At 49.9% G+C, this 24,100-nt stretch overlaps 1 protein-coding gene across 1 annotated transcript in view; it reads left to right on the top strand.

The window, feature by feature from the left end:
• LOC147086614 (uncharacterized) overlaps positions 1-20,729 on the top strand; it is a 100,961-nt gene extending 80,232 nt beyond the window's left edge. Inside the window, exons 7-9 of the mRNA XM_085978283.1 lie at positions 6,706-7,029; positions 9,241-9,558; positions 14,011-20,729. Coding sequence (XP_085834409.1) covers positions 6,706-7,029; positions 9,241-9,558; positions 14,011-14,022 — 654 coding nt within the window. The 3' untranslated portion in view covers positions 14,023-20,729. The remainder of the gene's footprint in view (positions 1-6,705; positions 7,030-9,240; positions 9,559-14,010) is intronic.
• The last annotated feature ends 3,371 nt before the right edge of the window (positions 20,730-24,100 follow it).

Genomic DNA, 24,100 nt, shown 5'->3' with positions numbered 1-24,100 from the left:
TGTCCGCCATCTTGGACGCCTCCGACTTCAACCACGGGGGACCCGGACTCAACCACCGCCTCATCTGACGACCACATCGACTCGCTCGACCATACGCTGGCCTCCGTGACGCTGGACCAATCTCTCCCTCATCAACTGTCCAGGTCCATGATGGATATTACGGTAAACGGCCGCGCCACTACCTGCCTTTTTGACAGCGGGAGCACGGAGAGCTTTATCCACCCCGACACGGTGCGCAGTTACTCTCTCCCGGTCCTGCCGACGCGCCATCGGATCTCTTTGGCTTCCAAAGCCCAGTCAGCGGACGTCGGTGGCTACTGTGTAGTGACCCTTTCAGTAAGGGGCACAGAATACAAAAATTTTAAACTTCTGGTCCTGCCCCATCTCTGCGCTGCCGTTCTACTGGGGTTGGATTTTCAGTGCCACCTTAAGAGTGTCACATTAGCGTATGACGGACCCCTCCCCCCACTCACAGTCTGCAGCCAGCAGCTTTTAAATCGCCCGCCGTGCACCATTTGCAGCCTCTCCACCCTTAAAGTCCCCCCCCCCTCCTTGTTCGCTAACCTCACCCGCGACTGTAAGCCCATCGCTACCAAAAGCAGGCGTTACAGTGTTGGGGATAGGAGCTTCATTAAATCCGAGGTAGCGAGACTCCTGAAGGAAGGGATTATTGAAAGTAGCACCAGCCCATGGCGAGCACAAGTGGTGGTAGTGAAGACTGGCGAAAAACAGCGCCTAGTTATTGACTACAGCCAGACGATCAATCGCTACACCCAACTAGATGCATACCCACTCCCCCGCATATCTGACATGGTCAATCAGATAGCACAATACCGGGTGTTCTCGACGATTGATCTGAAGTCGGCATACCACCAGCTCCCCATCAGGGCTGAGGACCGCCAGTACACAGCTTTTGAAGCTGACGGTCGGCTCTATCACTTTCTCAGAGTTCCCTTCGGCGTCACCAACGGAGTTTCTGTCTTCCAACGGGAGATGGACCGGATGGTTGACCAGAACGCGCTCCAGGCCACTTTCCCATATCTAGACAACGTCACCATCTGCGGCCACGACCAGCAGGACCACGACGTTAATCTAGAGAAATTCCTCCGGACGGCCCAGCGGCTGAATCTCACATACAACAAAGACAAATGTATGTTTCGTACTACGCGCCTTGCTATTCTTGGCTGCGTAGTGGAGAACGGAGTCATCGGCCCAGACCCCGATAGAATGCGCCCCCTTATGGAGCTCCCCCTCCCCCACTGCCAGAAAGCACTGAAGAGATGCCTGGGGTTTTTCTCTTACTATGCTCAGTGGGTGCCCAACTATGCGGATAAAGCCCGACCCCTCATCAAGTCCGCCTCCTTCCCCCTGACAGCAGAGGCCTGTGCAGCCTTCACTCTCATAAAAGGAGACATTGCGAAGGCCACAATGCACGCTGTGGATGAGTCCCTTCCTTTTCAAGTGGAGAGCGACGCATCCGACTTTGCCCTAGCTGCAACCCTTAACCAGGCGGGGAGACCCGTGGCCTTTTTCTCAAGGACCCTCCAGGGCCCCGAGATTCGACACTCCTCTGTCGAAAAGGAGGCCCAGGCCATTGTGGAAGCCGTGCGACATTGGCGGCATTACCTGGCCGGAAAACGATTTACCCTGCTCACTGACCAGCGTTCAGTGGCTTTTATGTTTCATAATAAGCAGCGGGGCAAAATCAAGAATGACAAGATCTTAAGGTGGAGAATCGAACTCTCCACCTACAATTACGATATCTTGTACCGGCCCGGGAAACTCAATGAGCCCCCAGATGCCCTATCACGTGGTACGTGCGCCAACGCGCAGGTTGATAGGCTACAGACCCTCCACAATGACCTCTGCCACCCGGGGGTCACCAGGTTCTTCCATTTTATCAAATCCCGTAACCTGCCCTACTCCATCGAGGAGGTCAGGACCATGACCAGGAACTGCCAGATCTGTGCCGAGTGCAAGCCGCATTTTTATAGGCCAGACAGAGCGAGCCTGATCAAAGCCACGCGCCCCTTCGAGCGGCTGAGCATCGATTTTAAAGGGCCCCTCCCCTCCTCTGACCGCAATGTGTACTTCCTCAATATAATTGATGAGTACTCCCGTTTCCCGTTTGCCATCCCTTGCTCGGACATGACCAGTACCACGGTCATTAAATGTCTGAATGACCTCTTCGCCTTGTTCGGTTTCCCTAGCTATATCCATAGCGACAGGGGCTCATCTTTTATGAGCGACGAACTTCGGCAGTACCTGCTCGCGAGAGGCATTGCTACAAGCAGGACCACCAGCTACAACCCCCGGGGTAACGGCCAGGTGGAAAGGGAGAATGCGACAGTCTGGAAGGCAGTCCTTTTAAACTTAAAATCTAAGGGCCTTCCGACCTCCCGCTGGCAGGAGGTCCTCCCTGCGGCGCTCCATTCCATTCGGTCGCTGCTCTGTACACCCACCAATGCCACTCCTCACGAGAGAATGTTCTCCTTCCCCAGGAAGTCCACGTCGGGGATTTCGCTACCAACATGGCTGACTTCTCCAGGTCCCGTCCTACTGCGGAAGCACGTGAGGACCCATAAGGCGGACCCCCTGGTCGAGAGGGTGAGCCTCCTCCACGCCAACCCGCAGTATGCTTACGTGGTGTACCCGGACGGGCGGGAGGACACAGTCTCCATTCGAGACCTCGCACCTGCAGGTGCTCCTGAAACACCCTCTTCGCCACCCACCGCTACTCCTGCCTACCCCCAGGACACAGTCCCCGCACGAGACCTCGCACCTTCGGGTGCCTCTGAGAGACCACCATCGCTACCTCCCATTACCCATGCTCTGACCCCTGTAGACGGCATGCAGCAGCCCCAGGGTCCGCCACCTGCTACACCTCCTCTGAACGAGACACCGGGTTCACCGTTGGATGCTGCACCATCACCGCCGCTGCTGCGACGCTCAGGACGGCTTACAAGGCCTCCTGATAGACTTCAGTACACGAATTTTTAGTGCACTTCACCCCGCCGGACTCAATTCTAAACAAGGGGTGAATGTGGTAAACCACTGTTGTTAGTATTGTTGTTCACTGTTAGTACTGTTGTTCACTCTTGCATATTGTTGTACTTGTCTGTGCATGCCTCAGCTGACTCCGCCCCTGGCTCCACCCTCATGGCTGGGTATAAAGGTCGCTGCTCAGAAGCCTCCGGCCCTTTTGGATACCAGGCAACCACAAGAGGCATGCTCTGTTCTTTGGTAATAAAAGCCTGTTTATTACTTTCTCAATCTCCAGTCTTTTGTAGCAATTGATAGTGCATCACTATGTTTCTATGCTAAGGTGGTGGTGAGCTGCCTTATACAACTGAGTGGCTTGCTAGGCCATTTCAGAGGGCACTTAAGAGTCCAGACCCACAACAATGTGGTTGACTCTTAACTGCCCTCTGCAATGGCCTGGCAAGCCACTCGGATGTACCAAACCGCTATGAAAAAGATCTTCACCACACGGCTCACCACCGTCTTCTCAAGGGTAATTAGGGATGGCCTTGCCAGCGACGCTGCAGTGGGGAAAGAGTTAAACGGACATCGCTGGCAGTTTCACTGAATGGTGTAATAAAGACAATAATCTAATAGGTCTTTTGCAGTAGTAAGCTTTTTCTAAGTTGATAACATAGTCGGATGTGGAAACCATAAGAGGCCTAAGAGGATGTAAGTTCTGTTCTGGCAGGAAAGTAAAACAATGAAAGAGGCCCAGAGAGGCAGGAAAGGAGGACAATGAGTCAGAAGTACAATGTTGATGAGACCCCATCCGGCATAAACAAAGGTCATAGGTGCAACAACAGCTTGAGGGATAACGGCCGATAATAAAGGCGGTACTTTAATGTAACGCGGCATAGGCAACCAATCAGTGAAGGTGCGTGTGGGCCAAGGTCCAATCAGGTGGCAGGAATGAATTGTGCATGAGGTTGCCATGAGTATTGTAATGTATAAAAATGTAGTGTCTGCTGTACCAATTTGGAAAGGTCTGGCTAAAGACAGTGCAGGCTGTTTCCCCACCGGTGCAATAAAGACAACTTGACTATCGATCTAAAACCTTGTGTCGAGTGTTGGTTTAAAATACTCCACAACAGACGCCCGCATCCTGTGAATGAATTTTTAAAAGTTTTTCGGTCAACTGAGATGTTCCAAGATGGGTCACTTCTGACAAGGGGGTCGGAGATTCGCCGGGGTCCTCAAGGGTAGCCCGAGGCGATTCGTCTGTTCCGAGTGTAGAAAGAGCTGTGACCGGACTATTGCCTCAAGCTTCGCCTGATGCGTGGGGGGTGGGGGGAGAGTGTCTCAACTGCGGGACGGGATTTACCAGCCCCTCCAGCCGGCGCAATCACGAGCGCGCGCCCACGGTGGGGAAAAGAGCAGAGGGGATTGGGACTAACTGGATTGCTTTTCGAAAGAGCTGGTGCAGACTCGATGGGCCGAATGGCCTCCTCCTGTGCTGTACTATTCTATGCCGATCAGCTAAAGCCTCCAGTCAACTGATACAGTTCCTTACAGTTGGTGATTGCCACGTTTGGGTTGAAACACTGATGGAGTGTAATATTTAGCGATTTTTTAATTTTTTTTGCCTTTTTTTTCTCTTTTGGTTAAAAAGTTACTTTAACCGTTGTGTTTTAAAGCATAGTGCATTCATCTAAGGTAGAAGTAAAGGTGCCTGAGATCATGGGTAGGCAAGATGCTAATAAACTTTGGTGTCGATCTCCGCGCTCCTCCAATTCTGGCCTCTTGCGCATCCCCATTTTCATTGCTCCACCATTGGCGGCCGTGCCTTCAGCTGCCTGGGCCCCCGAGCTCTGGAATTCCCTCCCTAAACCTCTCTGCCTCTCCTCCTTTAAGACACTCCCTAAAACCTACCTCTTTGACCGAGCTTTTGGTCACCAGTCCTTGTATCTCCTTGTGTGGCTCGGTGTCAAATTTTGTTTGATACTGCTCCTGTGAAGCGTCTTGGAGTGTTTTACTACATTAAAGGTGCTATAGGGAGATTTGGGTGTCCTCGTGCAAGAAACACAGAAAGCTAGCGTGCAGGTACAGCAAGCAATAAGGAAAGCAAATGGCATGTTGGCCTTTATTGCAAGGGGGTTGGAGTATAAGAGTAAGGAAGTCTTGCTACAATTGTACAGGGCCTTGGTGAGACCACACCTGGAGTACTGTGCACTGTCATGGTCTCCTTATCAATGGAAGGATATACTTGCCTTGGAGGCGGTGCAACGAAGGTTCAGTAGATTGATTCCTGGGATGAGAGGGCTGTCCTATGATGAGAGATTGAGTAGAATGGGCCTATGCTCTCTGGAGTTTAGAAGAATGAGAGGTGATCTCATTGGAACATGCAAGATTCTGAGGGGGATTGACAGGGTAGATGCTGAGAGGCTGTTTCCCCCTGGCTGGGGAGTCTAGAACCAGGGGTCACAGTCTCAGGATAAGGGGTCGGCCATTTAAGACTGAGATGAGGAGGAATTTCTTCACTCAGACGGTTGTGAATCTTTGGAATTCTCTGCCCCAGAGGGCTGTGGATGCTCAGTCGTTGAGTATATTCAAGGCTGAGATCGATAGATTTTTGGATTCTAGAGGAATCGAGGGATATGGAGATCGGGCGGGAAAGTGGAGTTGAGGTCGAAGATCTGTCATGATCTTATTGAATGGCGGAGCAGGCTCGAGGGGCCGTATGGCCAACTCCTGCTCTTATTTCTTACGTTCTTATATAAATGCAAGTTGTTGCATCATAGACTATAAATAATTAGCTTGTCTCAGTAATCGATGAGCACTTCGCATCTGTTGTAGTGGGGGAGTTGCTGCCCCCAAGCGTTCGGCTAGAGGTCTGGCAGGCAAGCACGCACACACCGGCAGTTTGGAAACAGAATACTGCAAGGCAGTCAGGCGGCAAAAGGATGCAAGAAGGTTGGGGTAGAGGAGAATTTAGTTCAAAATGATCTGGCCAAGTTAGATGATCCACCGATGGGACGCATGGCGTGTTCTTTATTTTGTATCATTAAGCAAAGATAAGTTGTACTGTTTGATTTAAGTCGGTCTGTATGTTCACTTGCTGCAAAATAAAGTATCTTAACGACTCATATGATGCCTTGAGTGTTTTGGGGAGATTGAAGAAATACGTGTGCAAAAGACGTGGGTATCTGGTTCAGGGCACGATGGGGTACTGTTTTTGCACCTTCAGGTGACATTCGCTTGCAATTAGATATACAGCGTTGTGAGCCAGCTCTTATGTTGTTGTTTTTTCGTATGATGGTAAAGGTTTATGACGGGATGTCTAGTCCATTCGATGGCCTCCCGAGAGGCCGAGTGGAGAAATGAGGTGCCTCCCGCAGGTTGATGTGATATGTTCCACGGTCTGGGACTCACGGCCACAGTCACACCTCAGGTCGTCCCTCATCTTCCAGTTGTGGAGCGGGTGGCCGCATCGCCCCTTGCCCTGTGCGGATTGGGTTGAGCGCTGTCCACTGTCTTCAAGGGAGGTCGAAGCCAGGGACCTCTGCTGTTGGGTCAGTGCTGGAGGTGTTGGTTCTTTATGTTGCGTGCGTACCACAATTTCGTCCATCTGGATAGTGGGCCGATACCAGCTGCATGAATATTAGCCGCGGTTTCCCAGAATAGCAACTCCTGTAAGGGAGTCCCACTGTAACAGATAGTGACTGCGATCTCTCTCTGTTCTAGGGGATGCCAATGACCTCAATGGCGGAGGTGCAGCAACCGGACTCCGTCCTTCTCTCAGTGGAGATGCTCCCGGATGGAATGACCTTGGCCGATCCGAAGAGGTCGGAGATTGGACGGGTTTCCCCGGCCGGGCCGAGGCGTTTCAGCTGCTCCGAGTGTGGGAAGGGCTTCAACCAAAACTACCGGCTGAAGCTGCACCTGCTGGTCCACACGGGGGAGAAGCCCTTGACGTGTCCGGACTGCGGGAGGGGATTCATCGACCCCTCCAATCTCCGCAAGCACCGGCGCACGCACGCGGGAGGGAGAAGTAGACCAGAGGACGAGGTAATTGACCCGGTGGTCCGGTGACGCCAAGCTTGGCTTCTTAAAGGCCTCGCCTGTGGGAGGAAGGGAATGGGCGGAGTTGTTCAGTCTCAGATCCCGAACGAGTACGAGTACGGCACTGTAGTGTAGCGGTTATGTTCCTGGACTAATAATCTGGAAGACAAGAGCTCAAAATTTGAATTCGCTTTTTAAAAAGCCCGTAACCATCTCGGATTGCCGTAAAAACCCAACTGGTTCACTGATGTCCTTTTTAGGGAAGAATACCTGCCGTCCTCACCCGGACTGGGCCTATATGTGACTCCAGTCCCACAGCCAATGTGGTTGACTCTTTAAAAAGGCGGCCTAGCGAGCCACTCGGTTGTCTCAAGACTGCTATCGCCACCTCTGGGCAACTAGGGGATCTGCAATGAATGCCAGCCTTGCCCGCGGCGCCCAAGTCCTGAGAATGAACTAAAAAGAAGACGGCGTAATGAGTCTTGGTTCTGTCGATGCGGCAAAGGGAAATGATGCGTAAGGACGGAGGAGTTGGCACTTGTGACGGGAAATGGGAGAGAGGGAGGTTCAGCGGGGTGACGACTACAGTCGGGTCCACGTAATAGAGGGAGCCGGCAAATGTTGCGGACATCGTACGGGTCGAAAGACCGCCTCTTGTGTGCGATCACTGACCGGGATCCCAGGGCTGAGTGGTCACGGGCAAGGTCAGGATTGGGCTCAGCCCGGCCCAATAACCTGTTGGTATTCATCATCCAGGCTTGCGCCTGAAGAATTGCCACTGGCAGAGGCAGAACTGGTAGAACGGTGGGGAGTCGCGTTCGGCGGGTGAATCCTGCCTTCCACAGATAAATATGGTGTGAAAGCTACTGAAGTGGGCCAGATTGGGGCGTGATGAGGAGGGATGAAATCAGCGGGGAAATAATGTTCTGATGCTACAGTTAGTTGCTTTGATTCAGCTCTGTTGATGTGTTCGGTCTGGTACTGTGCCCTCCAGAGTAGGGAGGGCCGGTCCCGCAGGCTGGGTGGAGTTAGCCGATCTGACTGTACAGCGACCTCCACCACCTAGAAAGACGAGGGCAGTAGGTGCATGGGAGCACCATCACCTCCAAGCTCCCCTCCAAGTCACACACCATCCTGACTTGGACATGTATCGGCCGTTCCTTCGTCGTCGCTGGGTCAAAATCCTGGATCGCCCTCCCTAACAGCACTGGGAGCACCTTCACCGCACGGACTGCAGCGGTTCAAGAAGATGGCTCACCACCACCTTCTCGAGGGCAGTTAGGGATGGGCAATAAATGCTGGCCTTGCCAGCGACGCCCACAACCCTGGAACGAATTGAAATTTTTTTTTGGTTCAGTTGGACCCTGCACTCCTGTTCGGGTAAGGGGGTCGGAGTCGGGGGTCAGTTTTGGGGTGAGAGATCGGAATCTGAGTAAGGGTCACACTGACGAGTAGACAGAAGGGGAGTTCCTAGCTAGGAGCAGGATATACACAGCCATTTTATGGGGGGGGGGAAAACGCACAATGCGTGATTGTGGGGAAACAGGGAGAAAGGAGAAAATAGCTTAAAATGAGGGGGTGATCCACTCAAAGTAAAAACTCTTGGGGGGTGAAAATGCAGCACATGTGCCTGAGCCTAACCTTGCTGAATCGTAGGCTTGTACTGACGGTGAGAGACTCCCACTGAAGATTCACCAGGCTGATACCTGGGATGGCAGGAAAGACATATGAGGAGAGATTGGGTCGATTGGGCTTATACTCGCTGGAGTTTAGAAGAATGAGAGGGGATCTCATTGAAACTTATAAAATTCTAACAGGACTAGACAGACTAGATGCAGGAAGGATGTTCCCGATGGCGGGGGAGTCCAGAACCAGGGGTCACAGTCTAAGGATAAGAGGTAAGCCATTTAGGACAGAGATGAGGAGGAATTTCTTCACCCAGAGAGTGGTGAACCTGTGGAATTCTCCACCACAGAAGGCAGTTGAGGCCAATTCATTAAATATATTCAAGAAGGAGTTGGATATATTTCTTAAGGCTAAAGGGATCAAGGGATATGGGGAGAAAGCAGGGACAGGGTACTGAATTTGGATGATCAGCCATGATCGCATTGAATGGCGGAGCAGGCTCGAGGGGCCGAATGGCCTACTCCTGCTCCTATCTTCTATGTTTCTATGTAACCTGTAACAGGCAGTGACTGTGATCTCTCTCTGTTCTAGGAGATGCCAATGGAGGAGGTGCAGCAACCTGACTCCGTCCTTCCCTCGGTGGAGATGTTCCCGGATGGAATGACCTTGGCCGATCCGAAGGGGTCGGGGCTTGGACGGGTGTCCCCGGACGGGCCGAGGCGTTTCAGCTGCTCCGAGTGTGGGAAGGGCTTCAACCGAAACTACCGGCTGAAGCTGCACCTGCTGGTCCACACGGGGGAGAAGCCCTTGACGTGCCCGGACTGCGGGAGGGGATTCATCGACCCCTCCAACCTCCGCAAGCACCGGCGCACGCACGCGGGGTGGGGGAGAAGTAGGCCAGAGGACGAGGTAATTTGACCCGGTGGTCCGGTGACACCAAGCTTGGCTTTTTAAAGGCCTCGACTGTGGGAGGAAGGGAATGGGCAGAGTTGTTCAGTCTGAGATCCTGGAAAAGAAAGAGATAGAGTAGGAGGCGGCGCGATGAGTCTTCATTGCAACACGGTGAGGAGGCGGGAGACAGTAGCGTGTAGGACGGGGGAATTTGAAGCTGAGAAGGAGCTGGAGAAGGACGTTCAGAGGGAGCACTGATGATGAGAATGATGAGCGGGATGGGAAAGTTAGTGAAGGGATGAGAATTTGGCTTCTGTTTCGAGAGACACAGCTGATGACTACAGTTCTGGTCGCCATATTATTAAAAGGACATAGAGGCACTGGAGCGGGTGCAAAATAGATTTACTGGGATGATACCAGAAGTGCGAGGTTATACCTATCGGGAAAGGATGAACAGGCTGTGTCGTCTTCTCTTGAAAAGAGAAGGCTGAGGGGGTGACCTAATAGAGGTCTTTAAAATGATGAAAGGTTTTGACAGAGTGGATACAGAGAGAATGTTTCCACTTGCGGGGAAGAGCAGAACTAGAGGACATCAATATATGCCGGATGGGACGGGACCCGGAGAAAAAACGTCCCCGTGGTGTTGGAGGCAGATCCATGCCGCGCAAAGTGCATGTACTGCACCTACGCAGGGTCTTTGCCTGGTAGACCTGCAATGACATCCTCGTCAACCCAAACTGATGATGGGGAGAAGAGACTCTATACATCTTTCTACGTGCCCTATTGGCAGTATATTCCAATAACCAGTGCAGTGGGAATATCAAGTCCATTAGGCGAAGATAAGGATGTAGAGGAGGAAGTAGAAGAACCCACCAGAGTAGGTAGGGTGCTCCTTCCGAGAATACAGACCCAAATTTTTTACGGAAAAGGCTTTTGCACGCACCAGGGAGCGGAGATAGATGCAGGTGACGAAGACCTAGAGCCAGAGGGAGAAGATCTAGCGGGAGAAGATCTAGAGCCAGATCCAGAGAAGTCATCCACTAACACAAACTATGAAGTTGTTAGTATAGAGCCTGTAGACGATCGTAACAGCAAGGCCCCAATAACGATTAACTACCCCGTAGATGGTCTGTTCTGCATTGAGTGCAACGAAGTATATCAAACGGTCAGCTCATTTAGGAAACATCTGTTGAATAAACATCAACTCAAGTCATTTACCACCAAATTTTCCAAATGTGATAAAACGGGAAAATACAGATCTATTGCCTGCCATTACGCAAAATGTAAAGGAAAGAAAGTGTTAGTGTCAGAAGACCTATTTTTGTGTGTGGCTTGTGAGGCCAGGTTTACGACGCGAAGTGGCCTCAGCCAACAAGAAAGACATCAGCATCCAACACTCAGGAATGAGGCAAGGATAAAGCTGCTCATGTCTAAGCAGAGAAGCGGAAGACGGGATTATGTTTGGTCTGTCGAGGAAGTACAGCGCCTGTTAGAGCTTGAAAATTAGTTCCAGGGCTGTAAAGATATTAATATAAGAATTAGTGACATTTTAACAACTAAGACAAACAAACAAATCTCAGATAAGAGAAGAATCATTCAGAAAGAAGAGGCTAGAATGGAAGCAGCAGATACCGGTGTGGCAGAGCAGGAACATAAATCTGATTCCACTGAGAGGGTAGATGACCCAGTACAACAAGGTAGGGACAAGAGAATACGGCATGATGCTGGCAGTATTCCGAGTCACAGAGAGCTCGAGGCGCAACTCTGCAGAGCGGAAGACCTACTGCGTACTATGAAAGGCAGGGAGTACAAGGCCCAGAGTTTAGGGCTGGTTGAGAGCATTACTGAGTTAGTGCTCAAAAAAGTAAAACCCCGGAAGTCCAGACGCGTTCAGGTGCCCAAAGGAGGTAGGGAGAGGAGGATGAAAGGAACTGCTCAAAACTCTGGAGCCACAAAAAGAAGGGCGATTAAAAAGGCAGAATACAAAAGAATGCAGATATTGTACCAAAAGGACAAGAAAAGATTGGGTAGACAGATAATGGGCACACCTAATATGTCAAACTGCCCGTTGGATACAGATCAGTTAGGAAAGAACTTCATAGAAAAACTTTCCGTTGCTAACAATAAGGCCAATATCAATACATTTCCGGTTTATACAGGCAGAAAAAAACTAAGGAGAATTAATGGCAGCCATTTGTAAAGAGGAGATAGAGCAGGCCATGGCAGGAATAGAGGAAAATACAGCAGCCGGGCCGGACGGGATGACTAAAGATCAGATTTCAGAACTCATAGTTGAGGATGAAACAACACTCCCACGCCTCTTTACACTTTGGATTAATACAGCATCCATCCCAGTAATTCTAAAGAAAAGCAGAACGGTTCTTATACCTAAAACGGACAAGGCTGAGTCATTAACCAATATAGACAATTGGCGGCCAATTACCATCGGGCCAATATTGCTCAGACTATTTAATAAAATAATGGCGAGAAGATTAGGAGAGGTGGTAGAGTTGAATCCTCGCCAAAAAGGATTCATTACAGCTACATCAGGTTGCAATGAGAACATTGCGATCCTGAAAAATATCATCGAGGGATCGAAAACAAATAGAAAAGAGCTAGCGGTTGTCTTTATTGATTTGGCTAAAGCCTTTGATACAGTTGGACATAAAATGATCTCCAAATCTCTTGGAAGGATGGGTATGCCCAAAACATTCATTCAACTGATTCAGGATTTATACACTAATACTTCAACTGTAGTCGAGGGGGACAGATTCAGTACCGATTCAATACAAATTCACAGAGGAGTCAACCAGGGAGATCCACTCTCGCCAATGCTATTTAATATAACAATGGACCCTCTCCTTTGCGCGCTCGAACAAGCTAAGATGGGGGTGAATATGAAATACAATAGGAAGATAAGTATCATGCTCATCATTGCATTTGCGGACGATATAGCTGTCCTCAGTGATTCATATAGCGGAATGGCAAAGAACATCAAAATTATTCAGGCCTTCTGTGAAAACACTGGATTAACAATTAACATGAGGAAGACAGCAGGATTCCATTTTATAAATAAAGCTAAGACCTTTATTTACAACCACATTGATAACTGGTGGTTGAATGGTTTTCCAATAAGATATATCCCACCTGGAGAAACGGAAAGCTACCTGGGTGCACAAATAGATCCGTGGTCCGGTATTGCATAGGATGGATGGGCTGACAAACTGGAGGGGTGGATAACGAGTCTTGGGCAGGCCAAACTTAAGCCCACCCAAAAGTTTGAGATACTTAAGACGTTCATTATTCCGAGATTATATTATCATCTCACCTTTTCAGAGGCGTCCCAGAACACCCTGACTCAGCTTGATCAAACAATCAAAAGGGGAGTTAAGGATAGCCTACATTTACCTGCAGACATAACTGATGGTGTCCTATACTCAGCTAGGAGGGACGGTGGTTTATGCCTGCCTAAGTTAGAAGTCCTAATACCATCCGCCATCATTAGGAAACTCGAATCGATGGAGAATTCTAATGACTTAGTAATCAGGGCCTCCTTCGAGTTCTGTGGCGAGAGCAGCACCGATTCCATATCGAGGTTAAGGGAGATCAAAGTGCTCAAGGAAATCGAGGAATTCGTAAAAAAGGGAGCAAACTCAGCCACTGTAGGCAGTGACTCTCCCACCGTACCAGAGTCAGCGATTGAGCTGAGGGGGGCACCTGTGCAACTCCAAACTAAAAGAACAAAATCTAGGAATAGATATGAAAAATGGAGGTTGCGGGAATTCGAGAGGTGGGCGGATCTCCCAGTCCAGGGAAATGGAATAACATACTTTAGGAATGACAGAATATCCAATGGTTGGATTAACCCATTTCATAATATGAAACAGTCATGCTTCATAGAAGGAATTCTGCTCAGGTGTAATCTGTACCCAACAAGATATACTCTCATATGGTAGACCCAATGCAATAAAAACTTGCAGGAGATGTAATAACGCTAACGAGACTTTGGCGCATATTTCAGGCCGATGTTATGCAGTGAAGAATATAAGAATAAAAAGACACAATAAGATAGTGGAGAGGTTGAAAGATCATGTGTCGAAATACGCCTGGATAACATTCGTGGAGCCCAGGTTAATTGACAATGAGGGGAAAATATGGAAGCCTGATCTGATCTTGAAGAAAGGATCGGTAGTTGGTGTGGTAGATGTTACCGTTAGATGGGAGGATAACAGCATGTCGTTAGAAAAAGCCTGGAGTGAAAAGTGCGATAAATATAGTCATCTACAAGAAGAAGTTCTTGGCTTAACAAAAAGAACATCTGTTAGCTTCTTCGGTTTTGTCATAGGCGCTAGAGGTAAATGGTTTAACAAGAATAACTCATTGATGGAATTTCTACAGATAGAGAAATATATAACATTTGCTAAGGATATCTGTAGGCTTACGGTACTATTAACCCTCGAAATTCTACAGATTTTCCAATGACGTGATTTGATATAGGATCTGCATTCCAGAAAATTCACAGGACTTCGATTGGCATAATATGTATATGGTGGCTATGCGATAAAACAGGACGGATCCAGTAGAAGGAGAAGGTTTCCCTGGCGTGTTCAATGGATCCGATTACTGTTTTAACTTTTTGTTTTTAAATATTAATGTCAGCAAGAGTCAACTGTATGACCTGTATATCACTGGTTGTGGTGTAGTTTGGATGGCCCTTTCCCCGTGGACGAGCCATGTTAATACTCGAAATATACATTCGACAATGGACCTTCGGGCCCTGAATGTTACAAATAATCACCAAGAAATCCAGTCGGGAATTCAGAAGAAACTTCTTTACCCAGAGAGTGGTGAGAATGTGGAACTCGCTGCCACAGGGAGTGGTTAAGAAGTAGGAGCAGGAGTAGGCCATACGGCCCCTCGGGCCTGCTCCGCCATTCAATAGGATCATGGCTGATCCGAGCCTAGACTCAAGTCCACTTCCCTGCCCTCTCCCCATAACCCCTAATTCCCTTATCTGCTAGGAAACTGTCTACGTTTTAAATTTATTTAATGTCGCAGCTTCCACAGCTCTCTCGGGTAGCAAATTCCATAGATTTACTACCCTCTGAGTGAAGAAGTTTCTCCTCATCTCAGTTTTGAAAGGGCAGCCCCTTATTCTAAGATTATGCCCCCTAGTTCTAGTCTCACCCATCAGTGGAAACATCCTCACCCGATCAAGCCCCCTCACAATCTTATATGTTTCGATAAGATCGCCTCTCATTCTTCTGAACTCCAATGAGTAGAGGCCCAACCTACTCAACCTTTCCTCATACGTCAACCCCCTCATCTCCGGAATCAACCGAGTGAACCTTCTCTGAACCGCCTTGAGAGCAAGTATATCTTTTCTTAAATATGGAAACCAAAACTGCATGCAGTATTCCAGGTGTGGCCTCACCAATACCCTGTATAACTGAAGCAAGACTTCCCTGTTTTTATACTCCATCCCCCTTGCAATAAAAGCCAAGATTCCATTGGCCTTCCTGATCACCTGCTGCACCTGCATACTAACTTTTTGTGTTTCATGCACCAGGACCCCCAGATCCCTTTGTACTGTAGCACTTTGCAGTTTCTCTCCATTTAGATAATAACTTGCTCTTTGATTTTTTCTGCGAAGTGCATAACCTCACACTTTCCAGTATTATATTCCATCTGCCAAGTCTCTGCCCACTCACTTAGCCTGTCTATGTCCTTTTGCAGGTTTTTTATGTCCTCCTCACTCACTGCTTTCCCTCCCATCTTTGTATCGTCGGCAAACTTGGATATGTTGCACTCGGTCCTTTCCTCCAAATCATTTATATAGATGAGGCGAATAGTATAGATGCCATTTAAAGGGAGGCTAGATAAACATACTAGGGGGAAAGGAATAGAGGGTTATGCTGATAGATTTAGATGAGGAAAGACGGGAGAAGGCTCGAGTGGAGCATAAACACCGGCATGGGCTGGTTGGGCCGAATGGCCTGTTTCTGTGCTGTATATCCTATGTATGTAATCCTAAGATTCATCATGTCACAGTTGGGGGTGGGAGTGAAACCTGCAGACACAAGGGGCTGAACGTTGAGGCCTCAGCGCCCAGACCTCAAGATCGCGGCCGTGGACATCCCGGAGTGCTGCCCCTTGTGGTTCTCTGGGTAGGTGCTCCACACGGCGCTGTACCTGGGCCCTATAGACCCGGACTGTTGAGTCACAGCATTAGGAGGTTGAGGATAGGATTGGTTTCGGCTGTGATGGTCCTTGTGGGTGAAGAGTCTAGGTTTGCGGCTGAAGCGTTGAGGGCGGGGGAGCTGTCATTGCCTGCAGTAGAAAAAATTAGGGTGATCCTTTACCCCACCCCCAGAAATACTGACTGACTCACTGACTGACTGTGGCTTGCATTGACGAGGTGGACTGAAATGGTGAGACCCGCTGGTCCCCGGTCTCATTCAGGGTGAGGCCAGCACAAGAGAAGAGCAGAACTCACCTCCCCTCCACAGGTGGGCCCTCCAAATACCTCGTCACCAAATGACAGTGGGACCAGCTCACACCCTCGGCCGGGGGACGGTGTATGGAATGCTTGCTGGGGAGGTGGAATAGGGGAATCGGCCCGTTCCAAGGGGCGGGCAAGGAGGGAAAACTTCAAAAGTGGAACGCCACAGACGTGTGGTGTATTAGTCCCTGCTTAACATGGGCATCCACCGTAAAGGCAATCGTTTGGGACGCTCAGTGAAGATTGAAGATATGGCTGTCTCCCAATGTTTCAGAGATGAAGTCTCCATTCTGAGCTACAGAGACTGGGGCAGGTTTGGACCCCCGTCCCGTGCTGAGGTAGCTGGTGTCATCCAAGGCTCAATCACTAGGCCAAGTTGGGATACAACAATGATAGATCAGGGGAGTGGGACTAATTGGACAGCTCTTTCAAAGAGACAGCGCGGGCATGGTGGCCCGAATGGCCTCCTTCTGTGGTGTCTAGTTTAAAAGAAGTAGAGCTACAAATCGGCACCATTGAAGATGGCTCCTTCAGGGTGCGAGGTCAGACTGAAGAGATCGTCTTGAGTAATCAGCTCACGAAGACCCCAACAAAACCCAATCTTCAGAGTCGAGGGAGCGACGGGGAGCCGAGTCACGGTCGTCGCCTTCAACCGAGCGGTCCTCATCAAACAGCCGACCTGGTAACCAAGGGAGCATCTATTGGGGTCAAGAAGCGGTCCTGGGGGAGCGCTGGAGCAATCGGCAGGGCACATGAAGAGCACCCACAGGATCCTGAGCAAAGCAGTTGAATTCTGTAAAGGAACCGCTGTGAGGAAACCATGAGGTGAAGGAATGAGAGACTTGCATTTCTATCGCACCTTTCACAACCTAAGGATGTCCCAAAACGCTTTACAGCCAATTAAGTACTTTTTTGAAGTCACTGTTGTAATGTGGGAAATGTGGCAGCCAATTTGCGCACAGCAAGCTCCCACAAACAGCAGCGTGATAATGACCAGATGTTGGTTACGGGATAAATATTGGCCCCAGGACGCCGGGGAGAACTCCCCCCTGCTCTTCTTCTAATAGTGGCCGAGGGATCTTTTACGTACACCTGAGAGGGCAGACTCATCCGAAAGACGGCACCTCCGACAGTGCAGCGCTCCCTCAGTACGCCACTGGGAGTGTCAGCCTGGATTATGGGCTCAAGTCTCTGAAGTGGGGCTTGAACCCATGACCTTCTGACCCAGAGGCGAGAGAGAGTGCTACCCACTGAGTCACGGTTCAGTTCCGAGTGTCGGGCGTGGCTGTACGTTGACATTGAGAGCATCTCTTGCACCTCACTTGTACGCTGAACACTTCCTCCAAGCAAAGGCTGCCACGCGAGACCTCTAAAGCCTGCTGCCCACACCGGCTCAGCTCATGTCCCCTAAATTATGAGGACTGATTGCATAGACTAGGCTTGTATTCTCCAGTATAGATAATTAAGGGGTGATCTAATCAAGGTGATTAAAGGAGTTGATAGGGTAGAGAGAGTGAAACTATTTCCTCTGCTGGGGGAGTCCAGAACAATGGGCATAACTTTAAAATTAGAGCCAGGCCGTTCAGGGGTACATACGAACAATGACAGACAGGTAAAGACAGGCAGTTCAGAGACGATTCACTCGGTTAATTCCAGAGATGAGGGGGTTGACTTATGAAGAAAGGTTGAGCAGGTTGGGCGTATACTCATTGGAATTTAGAAGAATGAGAGGTGATCTTATTGAAACATATACGATACTGAGGGGGCTCGACAAGGTAGATGCAGAGAGGATGTTTCCCCTCGTGGGGAAATCTAGAACTCGGGGGCACAGTTTCAGAATAAAGGGTCGCCCTTTTAGAACTGAGATGAGGGGGAATTTCTTCTCTCAGAGGGTCGTAAATCTGTGGAATTCTCTGCCCCGGAGAGCCGCGGAGGCTGGGTCATTAAGGTGGAGATAGACAGATTTTTGCAAGATAAGGGAGTGAAGGGTTATGGGGAGCGGGCAGGGACGTGGTTTTGAGCCCAAGATCAGCCACGATCTTATTGAATGGCGGAGCAGGCTCGAGGGGCCGAGTGGCCTATTCCTGCTCCTATTTCTTATGTTCGTATAGACCCTCTGGCCCATCGAGCCTGTCCCACACAATCGCAATACCTTGTGTATCACAATATACACACTCTCCACCCCACCCGAAACTATGTGATCTCTTGGGAGAACAAAAAAGCAGATAAAAACCAGGTAAAAAAATCTGGGAAATTCCTCTCCGACCCATCTAGGCGATGGAAACGAGTCCAGGAGCTCACTCTGGCGCTGAAATCCCTGCAGTATCTACCTTCTGTACGAGCTGATATCCGCCCCATCCCACTCTTGTTTGAAGGAATTCCGCGAATCAGCATCCACCGCACAAGACGGCCGCCTGTTCCAGAGGTCCACCGTTCTCTGGGAGAAGAACCACCTCCTGACATCTAACCTAGATCTGGCCTCGTACAACTTAAATTTGTGACCCTTGGCCCTCTCTAACCTATTTAGGGTAATACCTCTTTTAACCCCCCCACCACCCTTGCCCGGCATCCCCAAAGAATACCGTGAAATGCTGCAAACCTGTCTTGGGTTAGAAGCCAGGAAGAGAATGCAGAAGTTTGAAACTCCTGATTGAAAGGTTGAGCAGGTTGGGCCTATACTCATTGGAGTTTAGAAGAATGAGAGGGGATCTTCTTGAAACGTATAAGATTCTGATGGGTAGATGCTGAGAGGATGTTTCCCCCTCGTGGGGGAATCTAGAACTAGGGGGCATAGTTTCAGAATAAGGGGGCACCCATTTAAAACGGAAATGAGAAGGAATTTCTTCTCTGAGGGTCGTGAATCTTTGGAATTCTCTTCCCCAGAGAGCTGTGGAGGCTGGGTCATTGAATATATTTAAGGTGGAGATAGACAGATTTTTGAAAGGTAAGGGAGTCGAGGGTTATGGGGAGCGGGCAGGGAAGTGAGTTGAGGCCAAGATCAGATCAGCCGTGATCTTATTGAATGGCGGAGCAGGCTCGAGGGGCCGAATGGCCGACTCCTGCTCCTACGTCTTGTTCTTTACTATGCTGTTTCCGAGTTGGACAGAATTGTCATGTCCTCTGCCATGATCTGATTGAATGGGTTTGAGGGGCTGAATGGCCGACAGTACCTGTTCCCTCACCCCAACCCACGCCACCTCACCGTCCGGGCGGGACGTGGCTGCACTCTTGGATCCGTGCAGGGAGGAGCAGGCCTTGCCACGATGCTAAAAGAGCTGCCCAAAATCCCGACCCCCCCCCCCCCCATTTCACACATTCCCAACCCCCACAGACCCGACTCCATCTTAAAACGCTGCTGCACCCCGCAATCGCAACTCCTCAGGATCAATCCTGCTGTCCGACCGCCCACCGCACCGCAGGTAGCCCTTCCTCCCGCACAGGACCCAGTACTGGAGTCTCCCTCCCCCTCCTCAGGATTCCCCCCCACCACCCCGACCTCCTTCATGTGCCTTGACCCACTAGCAGAGGTTTTAAATAGTATCCCGAGGCAGTGTTTTAAATTTGGCCGCATGGTCCCTTTAACAGGCTGCGCGGCCCATTCAAAGTTTTGCGCATGTGCGAAATTTTACATTGAAAAACCTGGTCCCGCAGACAGCGCGGCCACGCAGCTTAGAGGGAACGTTGCCCCATGGTATTCCCAACACCCTACTCTTTCACCATGCCCTGTTATATAATTCTAGAAAGATACAGCAAAGAAGGCGGCCATTCAGCCCATCGTGCCTGTGCCAGCTCTTTGAACGAGCTCTCCAATTAGTCCCACTCCCCCCTGCTCTTTCCCCACAGCCCTGCAAATTTTTCCTTTTCAAGTATTTATCCAATTCCCCTTTTGAAAGTTACTATTGAATCTGCTTCCACCGCCCTTTCAGGCAGCGCATTCCAGATCACAACAACTCGCTGCGTAAAGAACGTTCTCCTCATCTCCCCCTCTGGTTCTTTTGCTAATTGCCTTAAATCTGTGTCCTCTGGTTACCGACCCTCCTGCCACTGGAATCAGTTTCTCCCCATCCACTCGATCAAAACTCTTCTCGGTTACACCTGCTCAGGACAACTCAGGGTGAACAATAACTGCAGCCTCTCCAGCAACGCCCTCATCCCGAGAACAAAATAATTCAAAGGAAAAATGGTAATTCAAAAATGAGCATTTAGAGTGGCAGGGACAGAGCGCAGGGGGGGTAGTGATTGCGTCTTGAAGACTTTGGCGTCTGTTGCTGGTGGAGTTTGTGGGTATGGGTGGCATCGCTGTGTAGCGTTAGGTACAAGTTGAAACGCTGGAGTGTGTGCAAGTGATGACGCTTCTTGACGTTAAGTGTAAAGTAAAGTAGGATGGGCTGTTAGGTTCTCACTTGAGGCTTCAGAGCAGTTCAGAAAGGGCTCTCGAGTGGGTTACAAGAAACTCCCGACGTGAAGCTGAACATCTCACCAAGAGGCAGAAGAAGTCTGGTCCGTCACTGAGAACTTTCTCCGTGTCCCCTAGAGATTTTTTAACCGCTGGAGGAGGACTACAGGAAGCCCTGACCAACTGTATCTCATTGATCCTTGTTGTTTTTCTACCTTGGTGTTGGTCTGATCCATTGTATTCCATAACCCCCGCCTAACATTATAAATAAACCTCATTCGTTTTACTCCGTCCAATCTCTGATTTGTGTACTTCTTTTCCCATTTCTCTGAAGTGAGCGTGGGAGTGTCGCATGGGCGGTTAACGCTGCGCCGTCATTTGCGATTTGCCAATCCGCGGTCCGTGCGCCCTGCAAGGCACCGAAAGCGACGAGGCGCGGTTTGCTGGCATTGGGTCGAAGAAGGACACTGCGCAGAAGAAGCCAACATTGGGACTCCCTCTGGTATTACTGCCTCATCTCGCACCCGAGCGACGTGGCTGGATGGCCGGGGGAGCGACGTGGCTGGAGGGCCGCCGAGCAACTTAATCACCTGTCTCCGCCCCGCCTCGGCTTCATCTGTTAAAACCTACATCTGTGCCTTTGTTACCTCCGACTGGTCCAAAGCTTTCCTGGCCAGCTTCTCATGCCAGAGAGGCAGAGAAGTAGACAGGGAGAGGGCTGCACTCGACAGCCCTCTGGACTCAACATAGAGTTCAACAATTTCAGATCATAACCTCGGCCCCTATCACATATATATACAGGAAACTCTTTGGTATATGGGACCGGCGTGTTGCTGGTTGCTTAAAAATTCCGGATGACGGAGAGGGTTATCTACCGAGGCTATTTTTAAGAAAGAAAATTTTTTTCAAAATCAAGAAATGTGCAGTATACAGTAATTGGGTACTCACCTACAGAATGTTGTGTTAAATGGATGGTGGAAGACGCTTGATTAAGTACAGTACTGCCAATTGAGGGTAATCCATAACTCTTTAATGACTTCCGACAGCGCCAAGAAGCCGAGTAGTGGCAGTTTGGAGAACTACCCCCACTGACTAACTCGGCCACTGCGGGGGACTTGGACTCGGCAGCATTATCGGTTATTGAGGTGTTGTTTTTGGAGTATGAATTTTGCCGGTTAATAGAGAATTTCGGATATTTAGGTGCCATTTAAACGAGAGTTTCCTGTACATATATATATTTTCTCTTTCTTTTTTTAATCCACACTTTCGTCTGGGCTGTTCTCTTCCCTCCCACAGGACAGCTGTCCTTCATTCTGCCAGGGCCATTCACACTTTCATCTAGAGCGATCCTTTGTTTCGTGAATATCTCTCGATGTCTCTTAACCTCTCCTGCTTTCTATCCTATCTCTGACCTTCCCTTTTGTTCTTTCATCCCCTTCCCCTTTTCCCAGTCCCCGCTTGTTTTAAAATCTATTCCCTTTTCCTGCTTTTTTCCCCCAGTTCTGACGACGGGTCTTCGACCTGAAACGTTGACTCCGTTTCTCTCTCCACGGATGCTGCCCTGGCCTGCTGAGTTTTTCCAGCGTTTCCTGTTGTTGTTTCTCATGCCGCATGCTCCATAGGCTTCAGATCATCCGAAACTCTGCTGCCTGGATCCTAACTCGCACCCATTCACCCATCATGCCAGTGCTCGCTGAGGTACATTGGCTCCTATTCCGCCAAAGCCTCTGATTGAAAATGATCTTCGTGTTTAAATCCCTCTAGGCCCTCCCCCCAATTTTACGCTTCTCCAATTCTGGCCTCTCGTGCATCTCCTTCCTTCGCCCCACCATTGACTACTGTGCCTTCAGCCATCTAGGTCCCATGCTGTTTGGAATCCTCTCCCTCTCGACTTCTCTGCCTCTCCTTTTCAGACCCTCCTTAAAACCTCAAAACCCAGCTTTTGGTCACCGCTCCTAATATCAACCTTCGCTTTGCCATCCATTTGTTTTGAATACGCTTCTGTGAAGTGTCAATATTAAAGGAGTTAAGTGTAACTGTTGATGTACTGGACACTCCCGTTACTCATGAACCTGTACTCAACGCCTTCTGGAGAAGAGAGTGTAAAGCGACGCGTGAAAGCCATCTCTTCTAAGAGTTAACTGTGGCTCAAGGATGGGTGTCAGCCCGTGGCTCAGTGGGTAGCACTCTCTAGGTGGGAGGGGCTAGGAGTGAGCCAGGTGTTACTAGTTGCCTAATTGCAGCTGGGTGTTGGAGGGAGTTTTGTAAAAAGTTGGTGGTGGGTTTTGGGGTGTTGTTTTCAGGTTTTAGGGCCTTTTTGGCCGATAAAAAACAGCCAGATGGCTGCTGAGGGGTCCGGAGTGCCGGGCCCCTCAGAGGACAATATTCCCGAGAGGAATTTAATTTGGGAAGAAACTGGTGGGAAGGGGGAAAAAGGCCCAAAGATTTGGGCCGGGACCTCAGGAGGTTTGGTAAAGAAAATACAGTGGTGGTGCAATGTGAGGATAAGAAGATTCGAGCCTGGGATATAATCCAGGCGGTTCATGAGGACTGTGGCGAGGGCAGCTGCTTTGCCTGCCGACCAAAGCCGAATGTGGGATTTGAGGTGACGGTCAGTGGCCGTGAGGAGGTGGAAAACTGCTACTCAGTCTGAAAGTTGGTGAGAAATTCTTGGAGGTGACTCTGCTATATTCAGAGGAGGTGGTGGTTTCATTTTTGAACTTGCCAGTGTACATTGAGGACGACGTGCTGAACAAAAAGTTGGAGTCGTGGGACATTAAAATCTGTTCTGAAATAAAGAGGAGGTACTATCCGGGAACACGGGTAGCAGATGGAACCCGGTATGTAAAGGTGCGGTTCCCAGAGGGGGTGAGGTCTTTGCCGTACAGTATGAAGTTCAAGACACTGGAAGGAGTGCAGTACTTTTGTGTGCTGCACGATAACCAAGTAAAGGTGTGCTACTATTGTCTGGGACATGACCATCTCGTAAGCAACTGTCCAGATTTGTATTGTTACAATTGCGGTGAGTCGGGACATATCGCTCGGAGCTACAAGGCGGAGAGCTGTGGGGTGTGTCACAAAGGCCCCACCCGCTGTGAGTGTGTGGCAGAAGGGAGCGATATGAGTGATGAGGAGATGGGAGAAGGAGAAGGAGATGAGAGTGGAACAGCCGGAGGAGCGGTGCAGTCGGAGGACACAGCCGGTAAAATGAAGGAGAAAGGAGCACAGGAAGAGGCAGAGGATGGCGGAGTGGAGGACGGGATTGAGATGGCGGAAAACACACCGAGTGCTGTGGAGGGGAACAAAGACAGCAGCGGGCAGCGAGGGTTGAGTACAGACTCGAGCCTTAGTGCGGTTCGGCTCCCCCTGGGGAGTCTGGTGGCTGCGGGGGGGGGAGAGGAGGTGGGAGCAGGGTGTGTGGTGAATGTGGGTGCTCCGGGGAGAGGCGGGGATTCGGATATCTTGGTGAGCGGGAGGTGTAGGGGTTCGCAAAAAATCCCCTCAGCCCCGAAGATACTGGAGGTATTAATCTACATCATGGACGGAGACTGTGCGTGACTTTAAATTGCCTCTGGGTTGGACAATGTTTTAAAACGCGCCCAGAACCGCAAAAGGCTGCATTGCGGCGCGTGGACAACACCAGAATTGAGGAACTTCGTGGA

Source organism: Somniosus microcephalus, unplaced genomic scaffold (assembly GCF_052327205.1).
Source record: "Somniosus microcephalus isolate GS21.2 unplaced genomic scaffold, FLI_Smic_1.0 unresolved_chr7, whole genome shotgun sequence".
Taxonomy (NCBI): domain Eukaryota; kingdom Metazoa; phylum Chordata; class Chondrichthyes; order Squaliformes; family Somniosidae; genus Somniosus; species Somniosus microcephalus.
Note: the sequence above shows the minus strand (reverse complement) of the source record. Positions and strands in the feature narration are given on the sequence as shown.